General features: G+C 41.5%; 1 protein-coding gene across 1 annotated transcript; it reads right to left on the reverse strand.

Annotated features, from left to right (window-relative positions):
- Positions 1 to 1651: 1651 nt before the first annotated feature.
- AKIRIN2 (akirin 2) lies at positions 1652 to 18009 on the reverse strand (the record flags this gene model as incomplete). The annotated part of the gene is made up of 5 exons (XM_081998444.1): positions 1652 to 1884; positions 2202 to 2273; positions 6069 to 6218; positions 6800 to 6943; positions 17811 to 18009. The coding sequence occupies 5 exons, from the start codon at positions 18007 to 18009 to the stop codon at positions 1874 to 1876; spliced, it is 576 nt and encodes a 191-aa protein (XP_081854570.1). The 3' UTR covers positions 1652 to 1873.
- Positions 18010 to 26602: the final 8593 nt, after the last annotated feature.

The following is a 26602-nucleotide window of genomic DNA, read 5'->3' on the forward strand; positions in this document are numbered from 1 at the left end:
AAGAAGAATCCAAATATTGGGTAAGACATGTTTCAGGGAAGTGAGCAGAAAATACTCTGGTACTGTGGCAATGTGCCTAATTCTGAACGTGTAATCTCACTTTTAAGTGACAGAAGTTCAGTAAGAACTAGAGCTCATCACATGGCTTTTCTGCAATCACAAGGACCAGCACAGAATCACAGAATCATTAAGGGTGGAAAAGACCTTTAAGATCATCAAGTCCAACCGTCATCCCAACACCACCATGCCCACTAAACCATGTCCCGAAGCGCCACGTCTACACATCTTTTGAACGCCTGCCTCCAGTGATGGTGACTCCCACTACCTCTCTGGGCAGCCTGTTCCAATGCCTGACTACTCTTTCAGTAAAGAAATTTTTAACATCCAATCTAAACCTCCCCTGGTGCAACTTGAGGCCATTTCCTCTCATCCTAGCATGAGCCGATTAATGTGTGTATCTACCAGCTGAAGTTTCAATTACATTTCAACTACAACTCTTCCGTTAATTTGAAATGCTACAAAGATCTATACACAGCAGACTTTCACTTAACCAGAAGCTGAGAGTAAGTCAGGGAAGACAACACTTACAATCAAAGGATTACTTTCAGACTGCTTTAAACTCCCCAAAGCAGCTAAGCCAAGTCATTTGGTAAGCATATTTCTACCCCACAGCACACAGATCCCAACTTGCCGTGCAGTAACTTCGCCGCAATCCACACAGACTCCAAATCGCACAGACAGCAGCAGCTGGCACTGATGCAGCAGTCTGTAAACAGCTGAACAACAAAATCCTCAACCCTGAACATAAAGATGATACACCTTTAGCTCTTCCAATACCTGCGTAGTTCCAGCCTGTGGTACAAGCACCTGCTCTGTCTTATGAGCAGATTTCCTTTGATGTGTCACTTAAATCTGAAGGAAAATGAGCACAGCTGTTTGAGTCACCTGCAGCAAATTAAATCAACACTTTCTTATCAGTTCTATAACAAACTTGCTTCCACAACAGGAAACAATACAGCCAATCTAAGGAAAATTTCTTCCCCTCCAAAGAATCACCTGAGATTTTCACCCACCTCCTTCTCCTAATCTAAAATTCTGACCCACCCACTATTGCTAGTCAATAAAGTTTTCATTTAAACACTCAGATTTACATTTATTCATACACAGCAAAAGTTCCACCTGCATATTAAAAACAAACAGATTAGAAGTAAATGTTTTATTCTTCCAACTAAATTCCAGTACTACAAGGGCAGTAAAACAATGATACACTGAAAAATTGCAGCAATAAACATTTGTTAAAGACTGATAGAATAAATAAAAACTACAAAAATGAGAAATCATATAAACCCATTCTTAACCCCCAAAAAAGTCATGGAATACAGAAATGCCCTCCTTCACTATTTCACAGGCAGTACTGTGGGCTATTTGCTTAAAATTGTCCTGGGATTACATTCTAACTTAACTGTGATTACAGCTTTGTTGTAGTGCACAGTTATGAAAACCACACTAACTTCAGTCAGAAGTGTCATTCTACATTTTTATTTACACAACCAGTGAAGGGCAACTTCTAGAACACCAGCTTTAATCCTTTACTTTTTCAAACTTATTAACATAAGAAGCCAAATTGTAATGATACAGCAAATGAGGCCACTGGTATTATTACAGGTAGCAAAGGTCCACATCCAGGTGGTACTGACATCAGGGAGCACTCCAAAACCAGTTGCTGCATAAGAGTGGTTGCCACTGACAAAAGCTTGAGATAACCTGTGTTCACAGGGGGAAAAAATATGGCATTGCTGCAAGTCTTTACTGGGACAGCTTGCAACAATAAAACGGGGTGTATAGGGCAGCCCACATATGCAGAAAGTGTGATTCATGAAACGTCTGGAAAGAGAAAAAGAACACAAGAGTTAATGGTGGAGTTGACAAATGCCAGCTCTGTTACAAACCTGCTAAGCAATATCAAACTCTGCTTCAAAAATAAAAAACCAGCATGTTATGGGAGACAGTTCTAGTTGTTTCAAGCAAAAGCTGCATTTTACCTCACATCCTCCTTTCAACCTTAGTCTTTCCCACTGCCAATTTAAAATATTTTAAATTGGGGGCCTAGCGGAAGCTCAACAACAAACAGTGGCCATTTAAATTATTGAACATTCAGTAATTTAATGCTGCTATAGGAACCAGAAGAAATAGATACTCACAACTGGCAGGCTGTTCTCCATATCGTCGCATGATTTGATCATGCGTGAACTTCACAAATGCGTCGTATTGTTCTGTAAGCATCAAGCATTAGAAGCATGAGTATATTAAGTTTAGCTCAAGCTGAAAAATATTCAAGGCTACTTTTTTATACATACAAATCATATACATTAAACACACATCCACTAACAGAAGTTTTAAGTGACTTTACAGAGTTCACAGCTGCCATTTTCTTTTCATCCCCAAGAACAAAACCACAGCACATGTCCCCTTCATTAAAAGACTTTCCTTTACAAGCTTCTGTAATGGGAAAGACAGTAATACGGTCAAAGAGAATTATGCTGCCCATACACAGAGACCCCAATATAACTAACACCTGGCTAAGCATCAGACACTGCATTTTGAAGTAGTCAAGTGTGCCCATTTCACAGATTCCTAATGGGGACAGAGTAGTTAAGCAAACATAGCAATAAGGTCAATGCTAGGGTTGGAAACATAACTTCTCTCTGCTCCTATCACTACCAGATGTAAGAAAATTAATTTAATGAAATGGAAACACAGGAAGTACAGGAAAGGGACTTGCTACAGAGTTAGAAATTCTTTTTGGTGACCACCAGAAAATCAAAAGCAAATGACAAACTAAAAGCATGAAATGCTAAGTGACTAACACTTGACTAATTCCAATCACAAAAGTAGCCACAATAGGAGACATATAGTTCACTGTGGACTTCATGAAAACAGCTACTGTGTAAACTGAAGTGAAATTTAGATACCAAACGTATTAATTTGGCTTTGAACTAAACATTGTTATTTCCCAGAAAGATTATTCTTTCTATACACACATACAAATACATTCGCAATATTTTATTCAGTTTTAATATTGCACTCATCAGCAGGATATCACCTTTCAGAATTAGGAAATTGAACAAGGAGAGTAATATCTACCAGATGCCGCTCCTCTCCATTCCCCTTCCTCCCTTGTGGAAAAATACATGTGCAGCAATGTGGGGTGTTCTGAGAAAAGGGCAAGGTCAAAGAAGGCAATCTTCAACCAAAAATGCAGTTAGATTTGTAGTGGTTCCTAGTCCCACAGGTTTGCCCCATTAAAGTCCCCATCCTCTTGCAGGGATGAGCTTCACCTTTGAAGTAAACAGGGTATCAGTAATCAGCAAGTAGTGCAGCAGCAGCAGCCCAAAGCATGGACCTGACCCAACGATCTAAGGACATTCATCCCTGACTGAGGGGGCCCAGGGTCACGGCAGCCAGTTCCCCTCTGCCCACAAGCAGGACCTTCGCTTCACTGCAGTTCTGACTGATTGATGGCTTTTCAGCAGCCATGCAAGCATCTTGGCCAAACAACAAAACAACACAAAGAGCAGACTGAAGGATCTGTTGCCCAGAAACCATTTCTGGTTTCAAAATTTCATTCAAAATTAAATGTTTCAAAAATAACAGCAACCAGAACTTTTCCTAAAAGTATGTATTAAAGGCCAGAAACCAACCTGCAAGCTTTCTTCTTTAAAGGTTTTAGTCAACACACACAGCTGCTTTATAGCATCCTCTTTGTTAAAATTATGGCTTTGGAAATTTTAAGAATCCACAGTTACTAAAAATCCCCTTCCTTGTGGCATTCAGATTGGGAAAGTTAAGCAATCCAAAGATCAGAGCAACCTACAGTGAACTGTTGAACTGAAAAGCGAACGCTTGTAAAGATACTTACACCACTGGCATCCCATGTCATGTATGCTCTATCTATCTAAGTCAAAAGGTGGCTAGATGCCATGAATACAAATATGACTACTATACTATACGACTTGATCTTTAGTATAAAAAGCTGCTTTTCACAAACAGATTCTAGAAAACCTTTCAAGCTCAAGTTTCCCTTAGCCTCTTATACTCCTCCTCTGGTTTTAGTATCTGCAAAGGATCTTGCGAACCCATTTTATGCTAACGCAGCGGTTTCAGGTAACAGACAGGAGGGGAAATCAGGGCACTAGAGTGATCCCAGTTTTCCATTTATCAAACACTCACTCTGTATGAAAGGCAACTCTGCTCACAAAGAACATGGGAGAGGAAAAAAAAGGCAGTATCTGGCTAACTACCTAGAAGAAAACAGTGATTCAGAAGGGAATGAGGAAAATACCCGAGATCCAAACATTCAGTTAAGTCACTTGAAAGAAGCTATTCAGTTGAGATTTATTACAGAATTTCCAGTTACAGACTAGTGAAGTAAATGGAAATGTAAGAATGAGTACCACCTTACTGTACAATGTTTAGAAAAAGATATAATCATTCTGTCAGCAGAAAAACGTAACTGGCCTTCTATGTAAGGATCTTCTACATCCTTTTGGCAGTCTCTTTCTAAATGCCCATATAATGCGGAAAATTTATTATTGGCTTGATATATGGGATGCAGTAACATGATCTGTCAAATAGCTCTTCTGGTGACCACCATCATAAGAACAAGTAAACCTATCTCATTTCACTGTAAACCACAACTCTCCAAACAGAAACCATACCCCTCCCTTCCCAAAAACATTCCCTTTGGGACTGACAGACAGAGCACACGGAAGGAACTTGCCAGAGGGCTTCCTGCTCTAAAGAACTACAAGTTTGTACTCAGAAAGTGTCTGGAACAAATGTAAATATGTCTTCAAATGGTTATTATGATCACTGCTAACTGAAATGCATTTAAAGAGAATGCAAGAAATGACCCAATTCCTAATATACATAAATTAGAAGAAAAAAGCTCTACAGAGCCCTAATTCACCCATCTGAAGCAGGTTAAAAAGAAAAACGGAGAAATGGAATATAAGGCCCAAAGCAACAGAGGCATTTAGGGCTCTGATTAGAGTTGTAAATACATGTAGATTTAAGAGGGACCGAGAACTATAGTCATTTCTTACATAGCAATGGCAGATCAGCAAGCACAGATCATGAACAGAGGCTCAGATGCAGAGATGATACCGTCACAAGCAACCCACAAGCCTGACACAAATCTGTAGAAGGTTTTATTCCCACACCTGAAGAGATTTGCAGACTTTAATTCTGATGTGTTTTCAGGTAGGAAGCAGAACAGCCCTGCATATTCACAAAGAGTGCACTCAGATGTTCATTATCATCACACTAAATATTAAATTAGACACCAAATCATACTGTGAAGGAACCTACCTCTGAATGCAACATAGGTTAGGTGCTCAAATGCTATCAAGATGCTTATAAGTAGGAAACGTCAACAACTAAAGAGAGGTCACATTTACAATGCTGACATTAACATGATCCTTACAAATAGATAAGTTGGCATCAGGTGCCAAAAATACCAGCCCGAATGATGTGAAATACAACAATTCAACACAGAGCATCAGAAATGCAGCTAAACTACCGATGCTCAGGCAGATACCAAACACCACTGGCAGCACTGTAATGCATATTAAAAACACCACTGGGAAGAGAAAGGGAAGTCTTAGATACTGTCGTCTTGCCAAATTCCAGAAAAAGGAAGTCAGTTCCCAAGTAGGAAAAAAAAAAAGTCCTTCACAAAGAGCTCTTAAGCCAGTAGAATAGAAAGTCTTTCTGGCAAAAAAATGAGGAGGAAATGATCAATTCAAACACGATAACAGGAGAAAGTTCTATCTGAAATAAAACCACTGTTTCCATTGATTAGTAATACCCAAGAGTCATAGTTTCTATCCAAGGCAGCACAGAATTAAAACAACAACAACAAAAAAAAAAATCTATCAAAGACATTACACACAATTTTTTCTGTCCTGTATGCACAATCTCATTCCTTAAACAGTGTAACACAAACATGAGGAAAAGTTTTAAACTTTCAAACTCATCCTAACACATTATTTTGAACTATAAAATACCTGCAAGTTTTGTGGTCAAAATTTCTTCATACTCTTCACGGATTTTCTCTTCACGTTCTTTCAGCAAGCGTTCACAGATCATTCCAACTTGTCTGAGAGTAAACAGGGGCTGTTCTTTTTTCAATGGTGATGATGCTGCAGATGAAGTACCTAAGATTAAATGTTTGGGCATAGCAATTTACACTTACAAGTAGTTCAGAACCATTTTTATAATCGGTTTTCTTCATATCTTTTACATTAAAGGAACTTTACAGAACATTTGAAGAAGTCTTTCTCTGCCATTTGAACACTTCTAATTACTGTTAAAGTAAAACTGGACACCCAGAGGAAGACATCTACAATGGACAATACGCATGGGTATCAAAACACCAAGTGTGTTACACAAACACTGAACATCATTTACATGGCAGTTGCCATTTACAAATTTAAGCTTCTATTTTATGTAAAAATTACTGTACAGTGTATTTTTGCAAAGACAGACGCTTTGCAAAAGCCTATTACAACATCAGTGGCAGAGTATGCAGGATGGTCTCTTGAAAACAATGCAAGCTTTATGTCCTACTGATTCTTAAAGTGAGAAGCTACAATCTTCTAATCGATGCTAGTACTGCCAAAAAAAGCAACAGTAACTGGTGAGAAGGTGCCAGAAACAACCGGATAACTAGGGAAAATTATTTACACAAACAGACTCTAAGAACACATACCAGAATCACATGGAATTTTCTGGGTACCTGGCAAAGCTGGTCCAGTAAGGAGAAATGCATGTGGCTGTGCATCAGTAGAACAACAAGGATCTGTCTGCTGGAAGCTATTTTCTAAGTGTCTCCTCTTCTGCATGCGTTTGTACTCCTGTTTTATGTTGTACAGAATTTGTTCTAAAAGAAAAACGGTAAGAAAATTATGCCTGAAATAATTACATTTCAGTATTTCACTTAACTTTACTTCCACTCAAACACCAAGCACTATAGATAATTAACAGATGATAAAAGCTGGACTCTTTAACACAGCCTGCAAAACCCACCATGTTTTACCTAAAACACATACAATGAAACTAACTGAAAGAAAAACAATTCCAGACTGTTTTCACCAGGAGAACACTAGCAAAACAAAAAACAAAAACGTTGCTAGTTAAGGTCAGGTATCGGTGCCAGAGTACTGCTAACAAAAATAAACAGCCTAAGATTAAAATTTAGGAACTATCAACTACACAATATACACATATAAAAATTAGGCTACAGAACTTCTACTGGTATTCATCATCTTCCCTTCATACATTGAATTTGCAATCATCTGTCTCCCCCAGACAGGATTTATCAGTCATAAAGTTAAGGGTAACAAGACTCCAGAATAAAATGTACATGAAATACCATTCCTCTCTGTATAGTTACTGGCATGTAGGCAGCAAAGTGGAGAGGAAAACACAATTTAGACAGAATATGCATAAAGCAGCTACTGCTTAAAATTTCAAAGCATTGGAAACTGACAGCCAAAATACAACAACCTTCCACAACATTTTTGACAGCCTCAGATCTAGCCAAAGAAACACAACGGACAGATCAATAGTCTCTTTTAAAGGAGTATGGCACTACGTAGTTCATATGGCACTATGTAGTTCAGAATTTGACTGCACTGAATAAACTAAATGCTTTTAAGAATTTCATCTCCATTGTACAATTAGAGAAAAAAAGTAATCCTTGCAATAAAACTATCAACCCTATGTGACTTCTCTCTGAAATTCCACGTCCCAAAAGTCTCTCAGGTACATCATAACTATCTAACTGCATACCCTCTGGCAATGTAAAATATTAAGGGGGGGGGGGAAGAAGCAATTTTCTAATTTTTACACGAGACTTTCACAGAGACTTATAAAGACTCCCTCTTCATGAGAATTCTTACTTTCAAATGCTCAAACACATTTAAAAAAATTCCCTGCAGTATCGGTTTCCACTTTTGACACTTCTAGACTTCTGGCAAAGACAGCCTTCCAAAACTCAAGATACATACAAATCAATATGATTGTGTCAGAGTTGCAAAGGACTGCACTCTCTCAGTATCTTCCTACTTCTAGTCACGATTTTGCCAATACAATACCATGAAAACTTCTTAACTAATTTTCATGTTTGTAAACAGTATGCTATTGAGGTTCCTTATTTAAACATTTTCTAGTAAGAAACAGTGTGAAGCAAGCGATTTCAGTAACCAACTTATCCAGCCAGTGGCTGAAGCCTCTGCTAGACCAAACAAACATTTGCCAATTCCTAGTTCAGAGGTTTAACTACTGCAGTGGTTCTTCAAGTCTGTAAGTCAGTCTGGGGGGCTTCCAACTCATAAAAAGAGAAAAAACTTTTTCCAGTCAACATGAATACCAATATTTTCAGCAAAGGAGATTCTTGTTTGTACTTTGTCCATTGATGAAGGCCTTGCAGTTTATACCTTTTCAGTCCCATGCCTACAGTGCTTGTACAATTTTCGGCTCCCTAAAGGAGGATCAATAACTTGGTTCAAAGAAGCAGCAAATGCAGAAGACATAATAAAGCAGCACAGCAGGGAAATGAAGAAAAGGAAACGACCAGAAAGTGGGGGGAAAAAAGTACTCAAGGGTGACTAGAGGATTCTTACTTTTTGCAGGACAAGATACAGACTACAGTCCAGCGTGGTACAGAAATACATAAATCAGGTTAAATCAAGATGCAGTCAGGCTTCCAAAATTAAACGGAATCCCATGTAAAATTTGTCACATGTGTACACACTGCATCAGAGAATGGCCCTGCAACATTTATACTCAACAGCATTATGGTGGTAAAACAATACTTCTCCGAATCAAGTGTTGTTCTAGCTGAAACAGTACCACGTAATTTTCAGTGGGAATCAAATTAGCTTGTAAGATAACATCTGTCCTGAAGCATGTCTACACTATGAGAAACGTGACTGCAAACATTCACACTGTATTTACATTAACTGAAGAATGTAACAGATCACGTGCATCCTTCACTACAAGTACTTCATCTTGGGGATACTTTCCAAATTCTGTATGAGCTGCAAAACCATCAGCCAAATTTCGGGCATTACAACATTGGTAAAATCTTCTTTACAGCTCTCCTCTATATTTTCTTTTTGCAGAAACATTCTCAAACCACATTAACCTCCAATATCATTAAGAAAAAAAGAACAAACAACCTAAACAGACTGTGGTCAATGGGTAGAACTCCAAGAGTTAAAACAACAATCACCAATCAGCTTTCCTCCAGCCCTAACAATCCCTGCAAATTAAATAGGGAATAATTCAGAGAAAATGTTAACACACCAGCCGGAATAGAAGAAGCAAAAGCAACACATGGAACGGGGAGGAACAGATGACTGGGACGGGAGGCAGAGAAATCAGGTACTGACTTTGGGAAAACAGTAATAACTGGGATAGAAAATTAAGATGCATGCACCAAGGATACATGTTTCTATTCCAAATTATATTGAATTGTGGGACACAGAAGTCTCAATGTAATTTCATCTACTTCTAATTTGGCAACACTTTTTAACTTCCAATCTTCAAATCTTGCTCTGAAAAATCAAAAATCTCAAGAAACGCCACTGATGGATACATTGGGACATGCCCATCCTGACAAAACCACGTCACAGTTTGCATTACTGTAACTTCAAGTAAAGGTATAGAACTAAGCAAAATCGGATGGAGTAGGAGACTACTTAAATATGACAATACGCTGTCTACATTGCAAACAGCAACCAGGAATAAAAAGCCTGAAATTTGAAGTCCTGACTGAAGACTTGTTGAGCACGTACAAAACCTGGTTTGGTAAACGGTATGCCTCTATGTAGTGTAGCTTACGTCATTTAAGGCACTATTGCTCAGCACAGAGAGCTGGACTACAAGCTGTAGAAGTACAGTATGGTGCTGCTAGTAGGCAAGATGATTGCGAAAATGACTCATCTCATACCTCCCTCTTTCCACCATTTGTAACAGAGATTAATAGTCAAGAAACACAAGTTTAACACAGCATTGAACTGTTCAATGACTTCTCACATGAATGATGAGACTAGTAATGCCTCAAATTAAGCAAGTGCATTTTTGCAGCAGCAAAGACTGAGTAGACATTTTTATTAACATACAGTGGCATAAAATCTATGACTTTAAACAAAACTATTTCACTGTGAAGTGAAATGTAAGCTTGCAAATATTTATGACTAATTTTAAATGAAAACCTGAAGGTCAAATTGAATTATTTTGTCCTAAAAAAAAAAAAAAAAAAAACACTCCAAAAAAAAAAAAAAAAAAACCACCACTATCTAAGAGAGTAAGAAAAATTGTTTAAATGCATCAGGTTACTTCTGGCATTTACAGTTTTGCTTAATAAATAGACAAAAATGTTTGATGAACAAGCATATTCTGTTTAAACATTGTTATAGCATCTCAGCGCTTGAAAGAAGCCATGAAATATTAAGGCAGTGCAACTTAGACAACTTTTGAACACCACCTACATGGCAGACATCTAACTGTAAAGCCCTTTAAAACTCTAGTCCAGTTAAACAAAGCTTAGAGTTAGCAGATTGCATTCTCCAATCTAATTTTGATTCCAGAAAACCTTCCTGCCTTTTCAAGTTCAGTTTCTTAACTTCCTTTACTTCCAGTTAGCTCTGACTATTCTCTCTGCAGTTGACAACTGAATTAAAATATGCATTTAACTAGTGTCAAACACAGGACAGATTTTTTAATGTGTTCTCCAGTGTGGAGGCCCAAATTGTCTTTTTCAACAACATGCATTTTAATTAACAAATTATTTTACATATAAAAATTTAGAATCTGAAAGTGCATTCATTAAAAGAAAACCCAGACTAAGTGAGCTTCTCTAAGGCTATAAAGCTGAAGTGAGAACTTGAATCACATATATTAAAAATTGTTAGATGTTTTAAATAAAGACTTGCATCCATCTTATAGGTGCTGAAGTTCCAATCAGACACTGTATGTCAGACAGTAATTTATGAGATGACAAAAGGACTATATTTAATATGATCAAACATACATCACTGTGGCCTGTCCTCACTTTCTTTTTATTTTCACTTTAGCCCCTGTACTCAGCATTTCCTACTAGTAAGAGGTGCACAGAGCTAGCTAACAGGAAACACCAGGCAAAGGTGCTGAAAGTGAAAATTAGCCTTTACGAATCTGGCGTTGTAGCAAGAAAAAGCCACACGGCTAACACACTGAAATGAATTAGTACTTCATAAATGACATTTCAAATTCGATATTACTAAGAATCCTGGCCAGTTATGCAAGACTATATTATACGCCCCCTTCTGCTCCTTCAGGTTCAAGGCTAAGATCAAGAATGACAAAGACTGCTGCTGTCTCACCATGACCACTAAAGGCATAGGGGATTCAGTCAAATATACCTGAATATAATGAAACACATAGATACTCTTTTTTTTATATCTAGAGCTCTGTGTACTAAGAGATAAAGTTGAGTATATCGGTTCATGAAATACTGCATTAAGATGAAGCACAGCATTCATGTCAGTCTTCTTTCAGAATCTGATATATGATTTGGGGAACCACAATTTTATGTTTCAGCTGCTTTCACACCCAACAAAGAGAGAATGAAACATGAAGGGGGCAAATCAGAATTCAAGTTTGACATCTGAAATATGATCTGTCACACTAATGGATTATAAAGCCAAATATTAATTTCCAAGGAGTGACGTCTTCTCCATACTTCCTTTAATTCACGATAAAAAGGCAGGTTATTCTTTTTCAAAGTTCTGTCATCTAATTACTTCATCCTGACCTATAATTACCTAGAAATTATGTACAAGGGAAACAGCAGTTCAACTTGAAAAGGTAACAAGGAAAACAATTATTTTCTCCATTTTAATAACAGCTTATCAACTACGAAGGTGCAGATTGTTTCCCCGGAAGGATTTTTTTTTTGTTTTGGTTTGGTTTTTGGCTTGATTTTAAGACTAGCAATCTCTCATCTCAGTTCCTGGCTTCTCTCATTTAGCTGAAGGAAACTTTGGCCAAACACGTAGGAAAGTGACTCAATAAGCTGAAATCAGAGTAGCAGTTTTCCTGGCCCGAAATGGAACCTAAAGCTCAGGTTTCAGTTTGCAATGTCACCATTCAACATATGCATTCAAAGTTGAACCATGCCTGAGATTTCTTCTAAGTGAATCAATCAAATGCTATCCTGATGTCAACAGCATACATCTTCAGGGATTTCAGCTCCTGTTAAAGCAAAGCTGCTTCACTGTCCTAGTTCAAATTTATAACACTTCCATTAGGCCACCACCCATATGCAACATCTAGTTGATGCTACCACATTCCTAGTTTTGGTCTCCCCACCAGACTACTGACACACAACGTTAATTTTAAGAAGGCAGCTTCACCTAAGTGCAGCACTGCAGCAGAGCAGTAAGTAACAGTATTCTTCACTTTTTATATGTACTTACTCAGGGAATCCACAGGCACAGACAAATTAAAATAATCCAGATATTCCTCCTGCTCTCTTGCTTTGGACATTGAGAGCAATCATCCCAGTTATATTTCTTAATTAGGCATGGTCTGTTAGACTTCAGTAATAGAACGTATGCTTTTGGAAATCACACTCACCTCAGAGAAGCATGCTCTGAGCGCCAGAGAGGACACTGACAAAGGGTACATGCTGACACTTGACAGCCAGTGCCTATAGCTACACAACAGACAGAAACAGCTTGTAATGGACTCTGTGGCAAAAAGCTGGCCACCTCACGAGATCAAATTACTCAAGATCTCAGGCTGACAAAGGTTCTGGTTCTCCCACAACAAGTCGGATGCTCACATATGCATTACCTCATTCTGCAAAATGTGTTATTTCAGGAAACCCCAGTTCTCCTGATCAAGGGGTTGAGGAATGAAAAATAAATCAAGCAATACAAAATGTATTAGACACAGCAATTAGATCTTTCTCTTCACATAAAAAAATGTCACATTGCATTTATCAGACTTGCCAGTGAAACAAAAAACTGCTTCAACATTTTATGACATCTACAACCAAGGGTATTTAACATTTATAGTCACCACAGGCATCTATATAGAAATTTCTCATATAAATTAAATTATCAAGTCCAGATGCAGCCATTATGTGCTTTTTCTTTCTTTTTTAAGGGGTGGGAATGTTTTGTTTTTAAAAATCCTAATGATTTCTGCAATACTGGAGCACAATGAGAAACCTGGCATCTTGCCAAGATAGTTTAGCAATAAATACACATGCAGATAAATGTTAACAAAACAGAAATTAAGCAGCAAGCGATGCAGCACTACTAATATGTCACATTCCAAAGCCACCAGATCTGTTAATTTAAAAGAGAAACCTGTACTTGGCCGCTGTCTGACCAAGTTTCAGACAGAAGTAGTGAAGTTTGCTCAACAGGGCAACTGAAAGGTCATAGGAGGACAGCCTATAGGCAAGACTAACAGTTCTTCCTATTCAAAAAGGTCAAAGTCATTTTCTTGCATTAACTTCGAAAATTTGTGCTAATTGGATCCAGTTCTTTTCCAGATTATTCTGTGAAAGAAAAAGGTATACATTTAAGACAAATTTATCTACCTTTTGTTTGTAGAGTTCCTCACGAGAGAGGGACTCTTATAACCAACTCCATTTGCCATACAACTGCCATTAGAGCAGCAAATACCAACTATGCATACTCATTACTAAATACTGCACAAATTCAATAGTTTCCACATTCCGTCAAACATTTGACATTATCTCTGCTTGGATTTCAACCAGTGACCCGAGTTGAAGGACTGTTCTCAATAACCCCACCCACTACAATTTTTGGTTTGCAACATCAGTTAGTTGCTGGGGAAGCATTCAGGCAGATGAATGTTTCAGATGGAGAAAAAATTGCATGTGCAGATGCAAAAATCTGCGGCGTTTTTTTCCCCCACTGTAGCTTCAGTCTCAAATATCCAGACGTGCAGGCTTTCTAACACTAACCTGCCTTTGAATTTAGAAAACAACTTAAGTGTAGTTTATTCTTTTGGTTTTTTCTTCCTCCCTCCCTCCCCCAACATAATCTTTCACCTGGGTAAAACTGCAAATAATGGTTCTAAAACATCCAACAGAGAACAGGAAAAAAACAACTGCCACCATTTCCTCCTTTCACCCTCTAGAATTCATTTAACAGCTTCGAAACAGGACAGCACCCTTAGGACTTCAGCGGAAACCAAACATGTACAAATGCATTACGCACAGGCATCCAGACCCAAGTGCAGTTATTCTGATGACAGAGAACAGTCTCATTTATAGCTAGAACTTACATGAAAGTAAAACTCGTCTGTAGTGTTCAAGCAGCAGAAAACCTCTTAGAGGAGCCACTCTCAAAATTGAACCCATCTTTTGCCAGGCAGGTGTTTCTGCATCACTTATAGTGAACACAGTTTTAAAGACATAATTCTAGGTGCAAACAATGGTATCCAAAAACTAGCAAACATACTGAAAAGTATGCTCAAGCAAAAAAAGCACAATTCCACAGAAAGTATAGACAGTAAAGCCACAATTACAGCTTGGCTGCCAAATTCATTGAGAAACTGGAAGTGACCTAACAGCTGTTCAAATAACCACAAAATATTAAAACACTCTTGTGAGAGATAAATTTCATCTTGAATAAGCCTACCCTCTCTCAAACAGACAAATCGTTTATTTGTCTATGACCACTCTATAAAGACAGCTGTATTCTCATCTGACTACCACACTGTATTCTTAGTTCTCAGCACACCCCTCAATCAATCTGTAGTCTGCTTCCAGATAATTCATTTTTTAAATGATTAACCATGTGGTAAGAAATTCTGTTGCTGATATAGTCTCCATTGGATGAAGTTAAACACTACCAGGACAGAGTATCAGATAGAAGAAAAATACTTAAGCGTAAACTTAAAATAAAGTATCAGCATCAGGTTTTATATCCAGAGCTCTGATTTCATATGACCATTACTTATTGTTAAACAAAATTCAGAGAGTCACTTTTTAAGTGTTGGAAACCTAAGCATTACAGTAACACGCTGAGAAAACCGTAAGTAAAGTCAACTGAATTCTGGCTATTGTTACTAAATTTCCCAATACAAAAGCTGAACAAAATGGTGACTCAGTTGGGAACACTTAAAATTGGACTGGTGTTCTTCTCAGACACAGAGCAAGATTCATCTGACCCAAATGTAGACATCTACATCAGAAATGGTCACGCAAATTCATTTTACAGTCAATGGAAAGCAATACATATTTCTACAGCACACTTTGCCTCATCCCAAATCAGAGCTCTAGAATAAACCATCTGTTTCTTCCAACCAACTATCAAGAAAACCACAAACTATTAGGTCAGATGTACATTTACAAAATTAGATGAGATGAATCCCACAAAATCTTTCAAGTGGCCCCTTTAAAATGATAAGCTCTATTTTGCTCCCTGATGGTTGAAATGAAATATATACAATGTCGTAATACCCGTAAATTCAACTGAAAATAAAAACTAAGCAAGCTGCTTAACTGTCACGTTTGCACTAGCGCTGTATAAAGATTTTTTTCCTTGTAACAGAAACCATAGAGGGAGCTTTTAAGCAAATCCCATGTAACTGCACAATTTATAAATGCTTCAAGTTTTGCTCAGGAGCATTCAAGGGCTGTAAGAGACATTTTGGTTTACTGTCCCACACTTTTCATTATATTACACAAATGGCTTACATAAAACACACCCTTGTCAGTACAGAGTCACCTTTTCACATGGATTACCACCTGCACCTCTGATTTTCTCAGGAGAACATGGGGCCTGTATTTGCCAAGCTTCAGTAACATTTTCGTTTTTAAGAGCTTCATAATCATTAAGATAGGAATTTAGGTATTACCTCAAATACTGCTGTAGGTTCTCTCTAATGAAAATTTTATCGATTTGTCTCCTTTCAACAATACATATTTACTGGCCAGACAATATTTATATTAAATACTCATAACCTGAGCTCTCCAAATCCCAAAGAAACAAGCCAAAAGAAATCCTTGCAATGAAGCAACACTTATCTTCTAAAAAGAATCAAATTAATCCTGATTTGAAACATCTAGCTCAAAGTATATGTAATGCCTCACTGTACCAGCGAGTGCCATCCATCACAACTCTCATCCCAGACCGCTGACTCATTCAAGATCTTTTCCTAGAGGTTCGAAAAAAATATCAAGGCACTGATGCCAAGTTTAAGTACTTTGTATGCCCGCTGTATTATTTCCTCCACAGCCGTTTCTTATTATTTAAAACCTGTAAAAAATTGACTCTACTGTACAGTTTTCAGAACTAAGAATACCGAAGCAAGGCACTGTCCTGCATGGAGGAGATGGCAATTTGGAAACACATTCAAACTTACTGCTCGGTAATACCAGCAGTTATCAGGGGCCAACTTTTGTATAAAGGGGAGTACTGAACGCAGCACCAGAAGGAATTCGGCTGCAACAACTGCAGAGGGCTTTTTTCCTGCACACAAAGGACACAGATCCATACCTCAGCGCTACAGCCACTCATGGCTGCGAGCTTTAACCGTTCTTAAGTGCATTACTGGAAGCTACCCACTTAGACTAACCGTAGCAAGGGCAAATCAATCCTACGTGCCCAGCCAAGATTCATTCCGTTCTCCTCTCCCCCTACTCGCAGGTAGAACGAACTTGGTTCATTTTTTTTTTTTTAATTGACAACGATTACACAAGAAGACCTGAAGGTTTCAGGGCCACCGCTTGACTCATCTCTCACACGTTACGAGTGTCAAAAGGGTTTTGTTCTCGCCCAACGTCTCCGAGACGAGGAGTCTGCCCGATTCCATTTTATCTGCCCTAAAGGCAACTCTCACCCGTGCACACAGTCGCTTTCATCGCTCGCTTTTCCTAAGAAACTTTAAGGATGCCACAGAATGGGTCACCCGGGACAGTGGCACGCATGAAAGGCCTGGAAGCGGAATTGCCCCTTTGTTTTAACCGCTTTTGCCTTTTCCCACTGGCTTTTTGCGGGTGATTGATGACAGGCCGCGCTCCTCGCCCTCCCGCCCCCCATGTCCGGGCAAGGGGAGGAGGTGCTGCCGCCTCGGCTCGGGCAATGCTCGACCCACCGATAATGGCTGCAAGGGGATCGGTGGGGACGCGCCCGCGGCCCCCCAGGCCGCCCCCAGCGTTTCCGCGGCTTGCTCTCCTTGCCACATCCAGGCACCCGTGGAGAAAGGGGGGAAAAAAATAAAACCACCAACCCAAATTTCCTCCGTGCCCGTCCCGGCCTCCCCCTTTCCTGGGCACCCGATCAAGCCTCCCCTACCAACGCCCCCCCTCCCTTCTCCGGCTCGGGTCCCCTTCTCCAGCCTCCCCGCCTCCCCTCGACCCCTTTTTCCTATGGCCACCCGCCCGCATCGGCTCAACCCGCCCCCCCCCCCTTCCTCCCCGTCCCTCCTCCCCCTCTCCTGCTGCAAACGGCCATTTCTATTGTGTCTCCGCCGCGGCGGTGCCAAGCCAAGCAGGGATCGCCCCGGCCCCCGCCGCTGCCAGTCCGACAGAAAATGGCTGGAAGGGGGACGCAAGATCCACCCAACCCTCCCCTCTTCCTCCTCCTCGGACCCCTGTCCTACGTACCCGCTGCCCCCCTTCCCGCCGGGGTCCCCCCGCCGCCGCCGCCCCACACCCGCCACCCCCCCTCGCCCCGGGGGGCCGCCGGGCACGGCGGGGCCGCCTCCCTCACCTGTGGTGAGCCGGGACGACACCTCTCCGAAGGGCGAGGGCTCCATGCGCAGGTATTTCTGCGGGGAGGCGGCGGCGAAGGAGGAGGAGGCGGCCGAGGCCGGGGCTGACAATGGCGCACATCGCCTCCGCTTCGGGGACGCCGGGCTCAGCAGCGGGTCGAAATCCAGAGTCCTTTTCAAAGTGGCGCCGCAAGCCATGGCGCGGGGCGGCGGTGGGGCGGAGGAAGGGGGCTCGGAGCGAGGGGCAGGGGAGACGGCGGCGGCTGCAGCAGCCGGCCCTGCCCAGAGGCGCCTTCCCCGCTGTCTAGGGCGGGCTGGGGGGGAGGGAAGGGAGGGCGACAGGGAAAGGAGGGGGCAGCTGCGTCAGGGCCTCCGCCGCCTCCCTGTCGGCCTCTCTCTGGGGAGCGGCCCCGGCCCCCCCAGCGGCTCCGGCTCGGCCGGCTGGATCCCCGCTTTCGCCGCCCGCCCTGCCCAGGCCGGGCCAATTCCGCCCGCGGCCGGTGGCGAGGCGGGAGCTGGGCCGAGGGGCGCGGGGCCGGGCCCGGCTACCCGGTCCGGGGCCGCCGATGACGAGCGATGGCGGCGGGGCCCGGGCGGCGGCGGCGGCGCTTCCCTCTGTGACTCCCACACCAGCAATATGGCGTCAATAACAACGCCGCGGATTCAAAAACCAGCCCCCCGCACTGCGCCTGCGTTCCTGGGGCGGTGGCGGCCGCAGAGGCTCAGGGGACTCGTCGTTTCCCCGCCCCGGCAGCGCAGCTCAGCGGCAGGGCGCCTGTGGAGGCGACGGGACTACAAATCCCGCCGTGCCCCGCGCCGGCCGCCCCGGTTTCCGGGTTCTGATTTAAATCCCCCCTCGGAGGCTGTGGTGCGGGGTGTGGGTTAAAGGACGCGGCGGGGTGGGAGGTGGTGGTAGCCTGTGGGGAGTGGGGCTCAACTTCGGGGTCGGCTGCTTGGGCGCCCTCGGAGGAGCGGCGCGGCGCTGGGGAAGGGGCAGGGGGCTCCCGTCAGGTTCCGGGGACACAAAGGGGGCGAGAGCCCTGCTGCCTGTGCTAGGCCCCACGGCCTGGCCGTCCGCGGCCGCGAGCCTGCCGTTACCGCTGACGCCGAGCGGGTCCGCCAGCGGCTGTATGTCCGCAGGGCGCTTGTCTGTATGTGAAATAAAGGCAGAGTGCCTTTAGTGGCCTCCATGACGAGGGCAGAGCAAGGAGCACGCAGGAGTCAGGGGCACGAAGTGGGTGGAGGTGACAGCTAAGGACACGCCAGAAAAGGCCCCGCGATGCCGGGAGTTGTATGTCGGTGTCACCAACCGATTTCCCTGCAGTTGCGTAAAGGGCTTTCTTGCTTAAGGAGGGCAGTGAAGGAAGAGGTTCAAAGAACTAAAGCTGCTTGTGGGAAGAGCAGGGCTCTCCTGTTCAGCTTCCTAATCGAAATAAACTCTCTTGCAGTTTGCCCAGTGGAAAAGCTAGCAGGAGTGGGTAGGCCCCAAAATACATGTAATCTTCATCTTTTCTGTATCAGATCCTGTTAATTTAACTATGAACATAAAGGGAGGTGGTCTTTGGAAAATAAAATGAGAAATATGCCCTCATAAAATTTTAACACTTTGGTGGTCTTTGATTATCTTATAAAATACAAACTGGCCGTTTATAGTGACATTTAAAAAAAACCCAGAATATTTGGAAGCATGTTTTTGCTGTCCATGTTTGATGTGTGGCATAAATTGTTAATTATGCCACAACAGCACCCAGTCAGTCTAAACACAAATCTGATGTCTGTGCTGCCAATGTGGTTGTGCTGATCTTAGCGTAACTGAGGTTTCAAGTGGTGAGGTGACCTAGCAGAGCCATTCTGCCCAGCAAAAATAGAAATAGTAATTAATAATTTGCTTTCTGTGACAGATAGCTCATGACAATGTTGGAACAATTAGGTGAAATTCACCCCAGGTTTGCCTGCCTCGCCTTGGCCTAAAACTAATTACAGAAAATAGCAAAATGATTCCTCTGCTGTTACATTTTCCTCTGTAGAGGAAGTACTTGGAGTATTTCCTTGGTAAGGAGGATGCTGACAAGCCTCTCTAAAATGAAGACAAGTTCTGGTTCTCCATAACAAGGCTCAGGAAGTGTACTGATGTTATTACAGTGTTATAATTGTCCTACTATTACTATACCAGTATAACTCCTTCTGTGGACACTCTTCTTTGGAATAATGATGGCTGGTTTTCCATTCATTTAATTCTTCATTTCCATTACATTTCCCTAAGCAGTAAGTTTCCCTGTGTTCGTGCAACAGTCTTAAGTATTCTTACCAAGTGCTTCACCCAGGAAGATTGAGGCAAAGTTGTTCTTGCAAGCTTTGAATTAAGGAAACCATGGGTGTCTCTCAGCATGTGTATGAGGCACTTGTTTTGTTTGGAATGCCCTGTGCCTACACAAGACTGAGACAGCTGCTTCTGCCTTCATCTGAATGCTGAGAAGTGCCTGTGTTTGGGCACCAATTGACAAAAAAAAATAAATTTTAGAATAACCAGCACTTTCCCACTGAACTTAGTATTTTATATATACATTCTGCATTCAGCAGCAGAAAAGATTCAGTTACATTAACTCATGTGACACCAGATTGTAAGGACCATTCAGGCACAATTTAAGTCAATTAAAACAGTCTAAGGAATTTGACAAAGCTTCATCAAGATAAGCTACCAAAAAGGAAGCTTTTGCCAGTGCAGGCAGCACTATAATTGTAAGCAATTGATTAGAACCATGATTGTCCTAATCAACAGAGTTACTCAGGCTTTATCTGACCTTTAATTTGTTGAGCTAAACTGAAATAAGTCTGATTTAAGTCAAAATAAGAATTCACACAGCCCTTTGCAGCAAATTAAACACAGCTAAACCAATGTAGCTTTCCATATAGACAAGCCCTAAGGCAGCAAAATGTCCAACAGCAGTGACAAAGTGCTTGATGGTTGTCAGGGAACATGTGTTTTTACTTTCATTGTGGCAGGAAACACCATAGGGTCAAGGCTGCAAACCACTGTTTATATTGTTCTTGCTTCTACGTACTTATTATATAACCAATTTGCAGTGTCCCATTATGTGCTACATGGGGTGCCTTTAAAATTATATATTATAAACATATTTTTAAAATAAATAGTACCCACAATTTTTATTAATACTGGGAATGGGAGAGCTTATTTATATCTGGTGGTGTGCTAGATTTTATTGGATCTGCACTTCAAGTGTGACACCTGTTAAAAAGACAAGTCCAGACACAGGACAACAGTTTGACCTTTGTATGGCTCTGAATGGGGTGGGAAAGTAACCCTTTCAGTGTCTTGCTTTGGGACTGTGATGGAAATGTCATAGTTGACCAAAAGTTGGTCTTTACGCTTTCTGTTTTCTTCCCCTTCCTTCTGCCATTGTTCCATTCCTCCATTGTTTTTGTTTGTTTGTTTGTTTGTTGGGTTTTTTTTGCTGTCTTCCTCACATTCTCTTTGTATACCATCTTGACTCTGCTTCCTCTTCCTTTTCCTTGAGACATCCTATTCATTTGATGCAGGGTCCACATTCACCTACATTCAGGATAATACATGGAGGCTATGAAGGGAAGATTACTTAAACTCGCTGGTGTATGCGCATGAATTGTGTTAATGGACCTGGGTATGGAATAATTAGGAAGCAATGAGTAAAATTTTGCAATTCTGACTACTGCAATTACCTCAACAATTTCAGGAAAGCATCATTGCTAGGGAAGTGTGGATCAGTGCACTTTTCCATCCCTTGTCAATCAGAACCTTGAGTAGGTTCACCGAGAGTAATGGGGTATAGGGAGAGCAGTGTCATGAGGTACTGGAAATATTACTGCAACCTAACAAAAGAATGCCTTACATCCCCATGTCTTGCACACCCTGACCCTCCACTGTCAAATGTTTTAATACACAAACATATACATTATGCCTACCTGTTGTCTTCCTTCCTTTTTCTCTCGTAAAGAATTCAGGTTTTTAAACTTCATATATAATGTTCCCTGCCTGAATTTTTTGAGAAACACCGCACCAAACTAAATTCTGCTTTGCTCTTGATCTTAAAAATCTGCACAGTGCTTTAGCAGAAAGGAAAACTACACTTCTCATGCAAAGATTTTTTCAAAAAAGTTCTATTATGTCTTTGTAGGACAATTTTTCGTAAGTGATTATAAGGGTAAAAGAGCAGTATGGTATTACATATTAACTGGAGAGTAGAATCAAGTCAACCAAAACTTCATTGAACTGGAATGGTGAAAAAAATTACAGGCCAAGTATTAATCATGGGAGTTATACTGAACACGTGAATTAAGAGCCATTGAAGTCAAACGCAGAGTTGTTTGTGAATGTCTCTCGACTGTTGGGGTGGACCGGTGCCCAGATCCTCTGCAAGCTTACGCAACCGTGTAAGGCTGAGATGTAGTGCACGTCAGGCTTTTCTTCTGTGCCAGTATGTTAGTGAACAAACCAGTGTAGGACACAGTGACAACTGAGACATGTTAACTATTTCCTACTAATTTTCTCAGGTCTACGAGGAGGCTTGAGACAACGTCCATTCTGTTCATTCGCAACATATAGCCCTGTAGTTTGGTGTGCACATTGAAGAAATGGGCACATACTTTTCATTGCAGACCTGTTGTTTCTGTGGAAATTTTGCATGGAAACTCAGTAGAAGGCAGATGAAAATTTTGCTTTTTTTAAACTCAGATTTCTACAAAGAACAACAAAGAACTGAGGACTTGAATTAAAACTCTTCTTTTTCCCAGATCACTTACTAAGGGTTCAGTTTCTCTGTCACTATCTTACCTGTCTTTTCTATCTTTCTCTTTTTTTCCAGATAGTATCTTGCTACATTTTGTTCACAAATACCTCCTCTCTTCCTCTGCAGCTGACCTCCAGGATGCTCCCTGGTTTCATGGATGTGTGGTATGTATGTGCGCTGTACCATCTATACACACCTACTGCTTCACCTGCTTCTCCACCTCTGGCCGATCCACCCCTCCTCTTCCCCACCTCTGCCTGCCTCTGCCAGTCTGTGCAGTACCTCTCACTTAGCGTACCTTTTCCGATCATAAAACAGAAGGCAACGACCATCTTCTGCTGGCAAATCCCTTCCTTGCCCTTTGTGCACCACCATGGGTAATTCTGTAATCCTCTGAGCTCATTTGCTCCCTTTTCTCCCCCATATGAACGCTGCTTTTAGGCCATGCTTGTTCTTCTGTGAAGTATTTACAACTATCTGTTTCCCACCTCAGACCTTGATTCCGAAATTCTTCCCCAGACTTAGGTCACCTCTAGCCTGAAGGTGCTCAAAAATTACCAGCATTCTAGAATTTTCTCTCAGGGAATCTTTAGCTTCTCCTTTCCACTCAGTTCAAGGGTCTCCCTGTTCCCCATTCCAGGAGATAAGGTTTTTACTACCCTCCTCCCCACTTTTCCTCACCGAGCAGCAGCATCTCGCCACTGTTGTGCCCCTTCTTGGGCCTTCTCGGCTTGTCCATCCCTTCGGTTTCAGGCCTCACGTTCGGGGCCCGGCATTGTTCTGCTGCTTCCTTAATCCAGGATTTGTGTCTTTGCTGCCGCTTCTTCTGGTCTGGTCCAGCCCAGCTTTCCTCTAATCACTTCCTTCCCTCCCTCCTCCCGCTTTCCTCCGAGAGCTTTCATTCATGCTGCCCTTTTTGTTGAAGCCTAGAACAACTGCACTCATCTTGTGAACCAAATCTACTCTGTCTTCATTCAGCTCTCCCCATAAAACGTACTTCTGCCATAAAGACTACCCAGCTCAGATTCCTCTGCTGAAATATATCCCATTCCTTTATAATAAAAACAAATCCTGTTTCATAACAAAACAAAAAGAACTGAGCAAGAGACTGACTACGCAATTAATTTTTGCCAGTTACTTTCTGCCAAGAGCAACATGCTTGTTCTTATCCCGCTCCTTAGGATTGTCCTCCCCATGTGCCTCCTGTTTGTCCTTTTGTTTTGTTGTCGGCTTTCAAGTCCTTCCTGAGGGCTCCTGGCCTGATCCTGTGCTCACGTTGGTGTGAAGCGAGAAGTAACTCCGCTGCAGCGAACAGAGCTTTGCCAAGGTGAAATTTCAGTGGAAGGCGAATCAGCCCTTTGTTTTAATATTAATTAATAAAGCCTGTGAACAGCTCCAGCGCAGCACTCTGGTTTTAATTAATCAGAATTAGCATATACATCTACATACACTCTTTTTTTCCCTTTGCAGGCTCAGCTACTTTGAAGAAAACCTCTTTGTATGTCTTCCTGATTATTCTATATCTTGACATTAAAAAACCCCAAACGAATAAAAAACCAAAACCAAAGTAACATCAAACTCCCACGCAAACAAAAGGCTTAGCTGCGGCTGGTGGCGGGGAGCGCTGGGAGCAGCCCTTCCCGCCTGCCGAGAGGAGCCAGCTTCCAGCCCGCACTCCCCGCTGCTGGGGAGCCGTCCAATTCCCAGCCTGCCGTCCCTTCCTCCGCCTTTGCACAATCCCTCTGCAGTGACTTCCCAGTCCTAATTGGAGCCTCTGGGCATTATTGTATTATTATTATTTAATAAACAACCACATAAAACACTGGTTGACATTTAAATAAGAGTAAAGAAAGGAAAGCTCCGACTCCTAGACTGTTTTGTTTTCCTGTTGACTTGGGTGGAAGCAGGAGCAGGTTTTTGATACAATACCCACGCTCGCACAACACATGCTTACCTTTAATGTTTTAGAAAAGGCTCTGCTTACGTGGCCCCAGTGCAGATGGGAGGGCCAGACCTACTGCAGCTGTCAATCCTTGTTGCAACGTAAACTGTAAATATAGAAACATAACCTGGACATTCCCAAATAAAATGCGTTAATGGCTTTTCTTGCCTGAGCTACGACAAACAAGGATTCAGTATCATTTTCTGCATTGTTACCCGCAGCATGTCCTTGCAAGTGGTTATCTGAAAAATGCAGCCATCAGGATGTTATTAAGAAGAATAAATGGAAGGGAGAGTTTTACTTTTGCATTTGATTGTAAGTTTGAGACCTTTCAGAGTGAAAGTTATCATGACAAAAGAAAACGTGGTGTCCTTGAAGTGAACGCAGAGGAGCACAACTCATTCAATAAGGTTTTGAAAGAAAACAAAGAGCTGAAGGCCAGAGCTGACTCCTTTAGAAACAAGTATAAAACAAGACAGGATTCAAAGTGCTTAAAATACTTTGGTGACAAGAAACAAAGAAGCGTCTGTTACTATAATTGATTGAATTAAGGAAAGGGAGACAAAATCTTGAGAACTTTTGAAAAAGTAGAGATTTGATGCGTGGGGAGTATAAGAACAAAGTTCTCCCGAGCCACGACCGGAGCCCTGAATCAGCATAACTCTTTTCCTTGAAGAAAGTGAAAACTAGACGAGGGTGAGTACATACACCCTTATTATCCTTTTTCATTGTGGATCAAAGAGGAGGAATTCTTGGGGCTGCCAGCTCTTCACTTTCCCGCAGTGGGTTTATTTCTCTTGCTTAGGCAATGCCTCTCTAACACTCTAAATGGTCAGGTCCTATAATGGACTTCTTGTGAGATCTGAGACTTATTTACTGGTTTGTGTGTGGTATAAATCTTTTTAAACTATCCAGTAGGAGTGAAACATTCTTGCCTTTTATAAAAATTATATACATATATGCTTTAATTCTAGGGAGTTCACCCCTCAGTCTTCCCACCATTTCATTACATGTTTGCTCTCCTGTATTATATATTAAAAGCTTCATGCAGTGGCTCACTTGCATTTACATATGTGGACTGTAATAATTCTGTGATGTTGCTTGGAACTTCTGTATGAACATGTTATATAGAGTCAATGTGGGCATGACAAATGTATTGCAGATTTTTCATAGATAAACACAGTCAGTGAATGCAAATATGAATGAATTTGTGTGCAAGTTTTAATATCTAAGCAGAGCTTGCAAGTGCATAACACCTGTAACCACAACTGTCAGTGCAAACAGGGAAACTAGTTTTAAGGCATTTGCGCTGATTTAAAAGTGCTGGACTTTGAAATGCTTCAGCTGACATTGTGGAGATGTGTTCATCCTCCGGCAGGTATTTAAGTGCATAAACTCTGTTATTAAAGAATACAAACTTTATTAGCAGCTGATATGCCAAAGTCCTTGTGAAAACAAGTACCAGAATGGTGAGGACTGCCTTACGAAGCAACGTGTGGCTTTTAAAGACATTATGGAAATCTTATGTGAAATGGATTAAAAAGTGCTGGTTGATGGTCTTAGAGAGATAGATGTTAAGCATGGAGAATTTTTCTGGAAGGCAAAATGGGAACATACCAGAAGGGTGCTGGATTTGCATGGGTGACCATGTAGCCAGTAATAGGTTTGGTCAAGAAGCAGGGAGCTAGCTTAGGAAAGGCACTGCAGAGACATATAGCCTAAGGAGAAAACAGAGCCTGTTTGATATGGAGTGGAGTGATCTTCCCCTGAAGGGAAACTGTGACTGCTTTTTGTGAGAGTCCTGAGACAAAAATATATTAAATTGTTACCAAAGATGTAGAGAAGTATGTTCTGAAAAGTTTTCTGGTGCATTTTATCAAAACTGTTAATGTTACAAAAAGAAAGAGATACATGCAAGTCCAAGTCTTTAATCAACAAAAAGGCAAAATAAATCTCTTTCAGCCTTTTCTTTATTCATGAACACAAATCTTTGCTTGTTTCTGTATTTGGTGGAGGTAAAGTTGTTCTGAATTGGCCTACAAAATATTTCTTAGATAGAGAGTTC

Source organism: Phaethon aethereus, assembly GCF_964289735.1.
Source record: "Phaethon aethereus genome assembly, chromosome: 3".
Taxonomy (NCBI): domain Eukaryota; kingdom Metazoa; phylum Chordata; class Aves; order Phaethontiformes; family Phaethontidae; genus Phaethon; species Phaethon aethereus.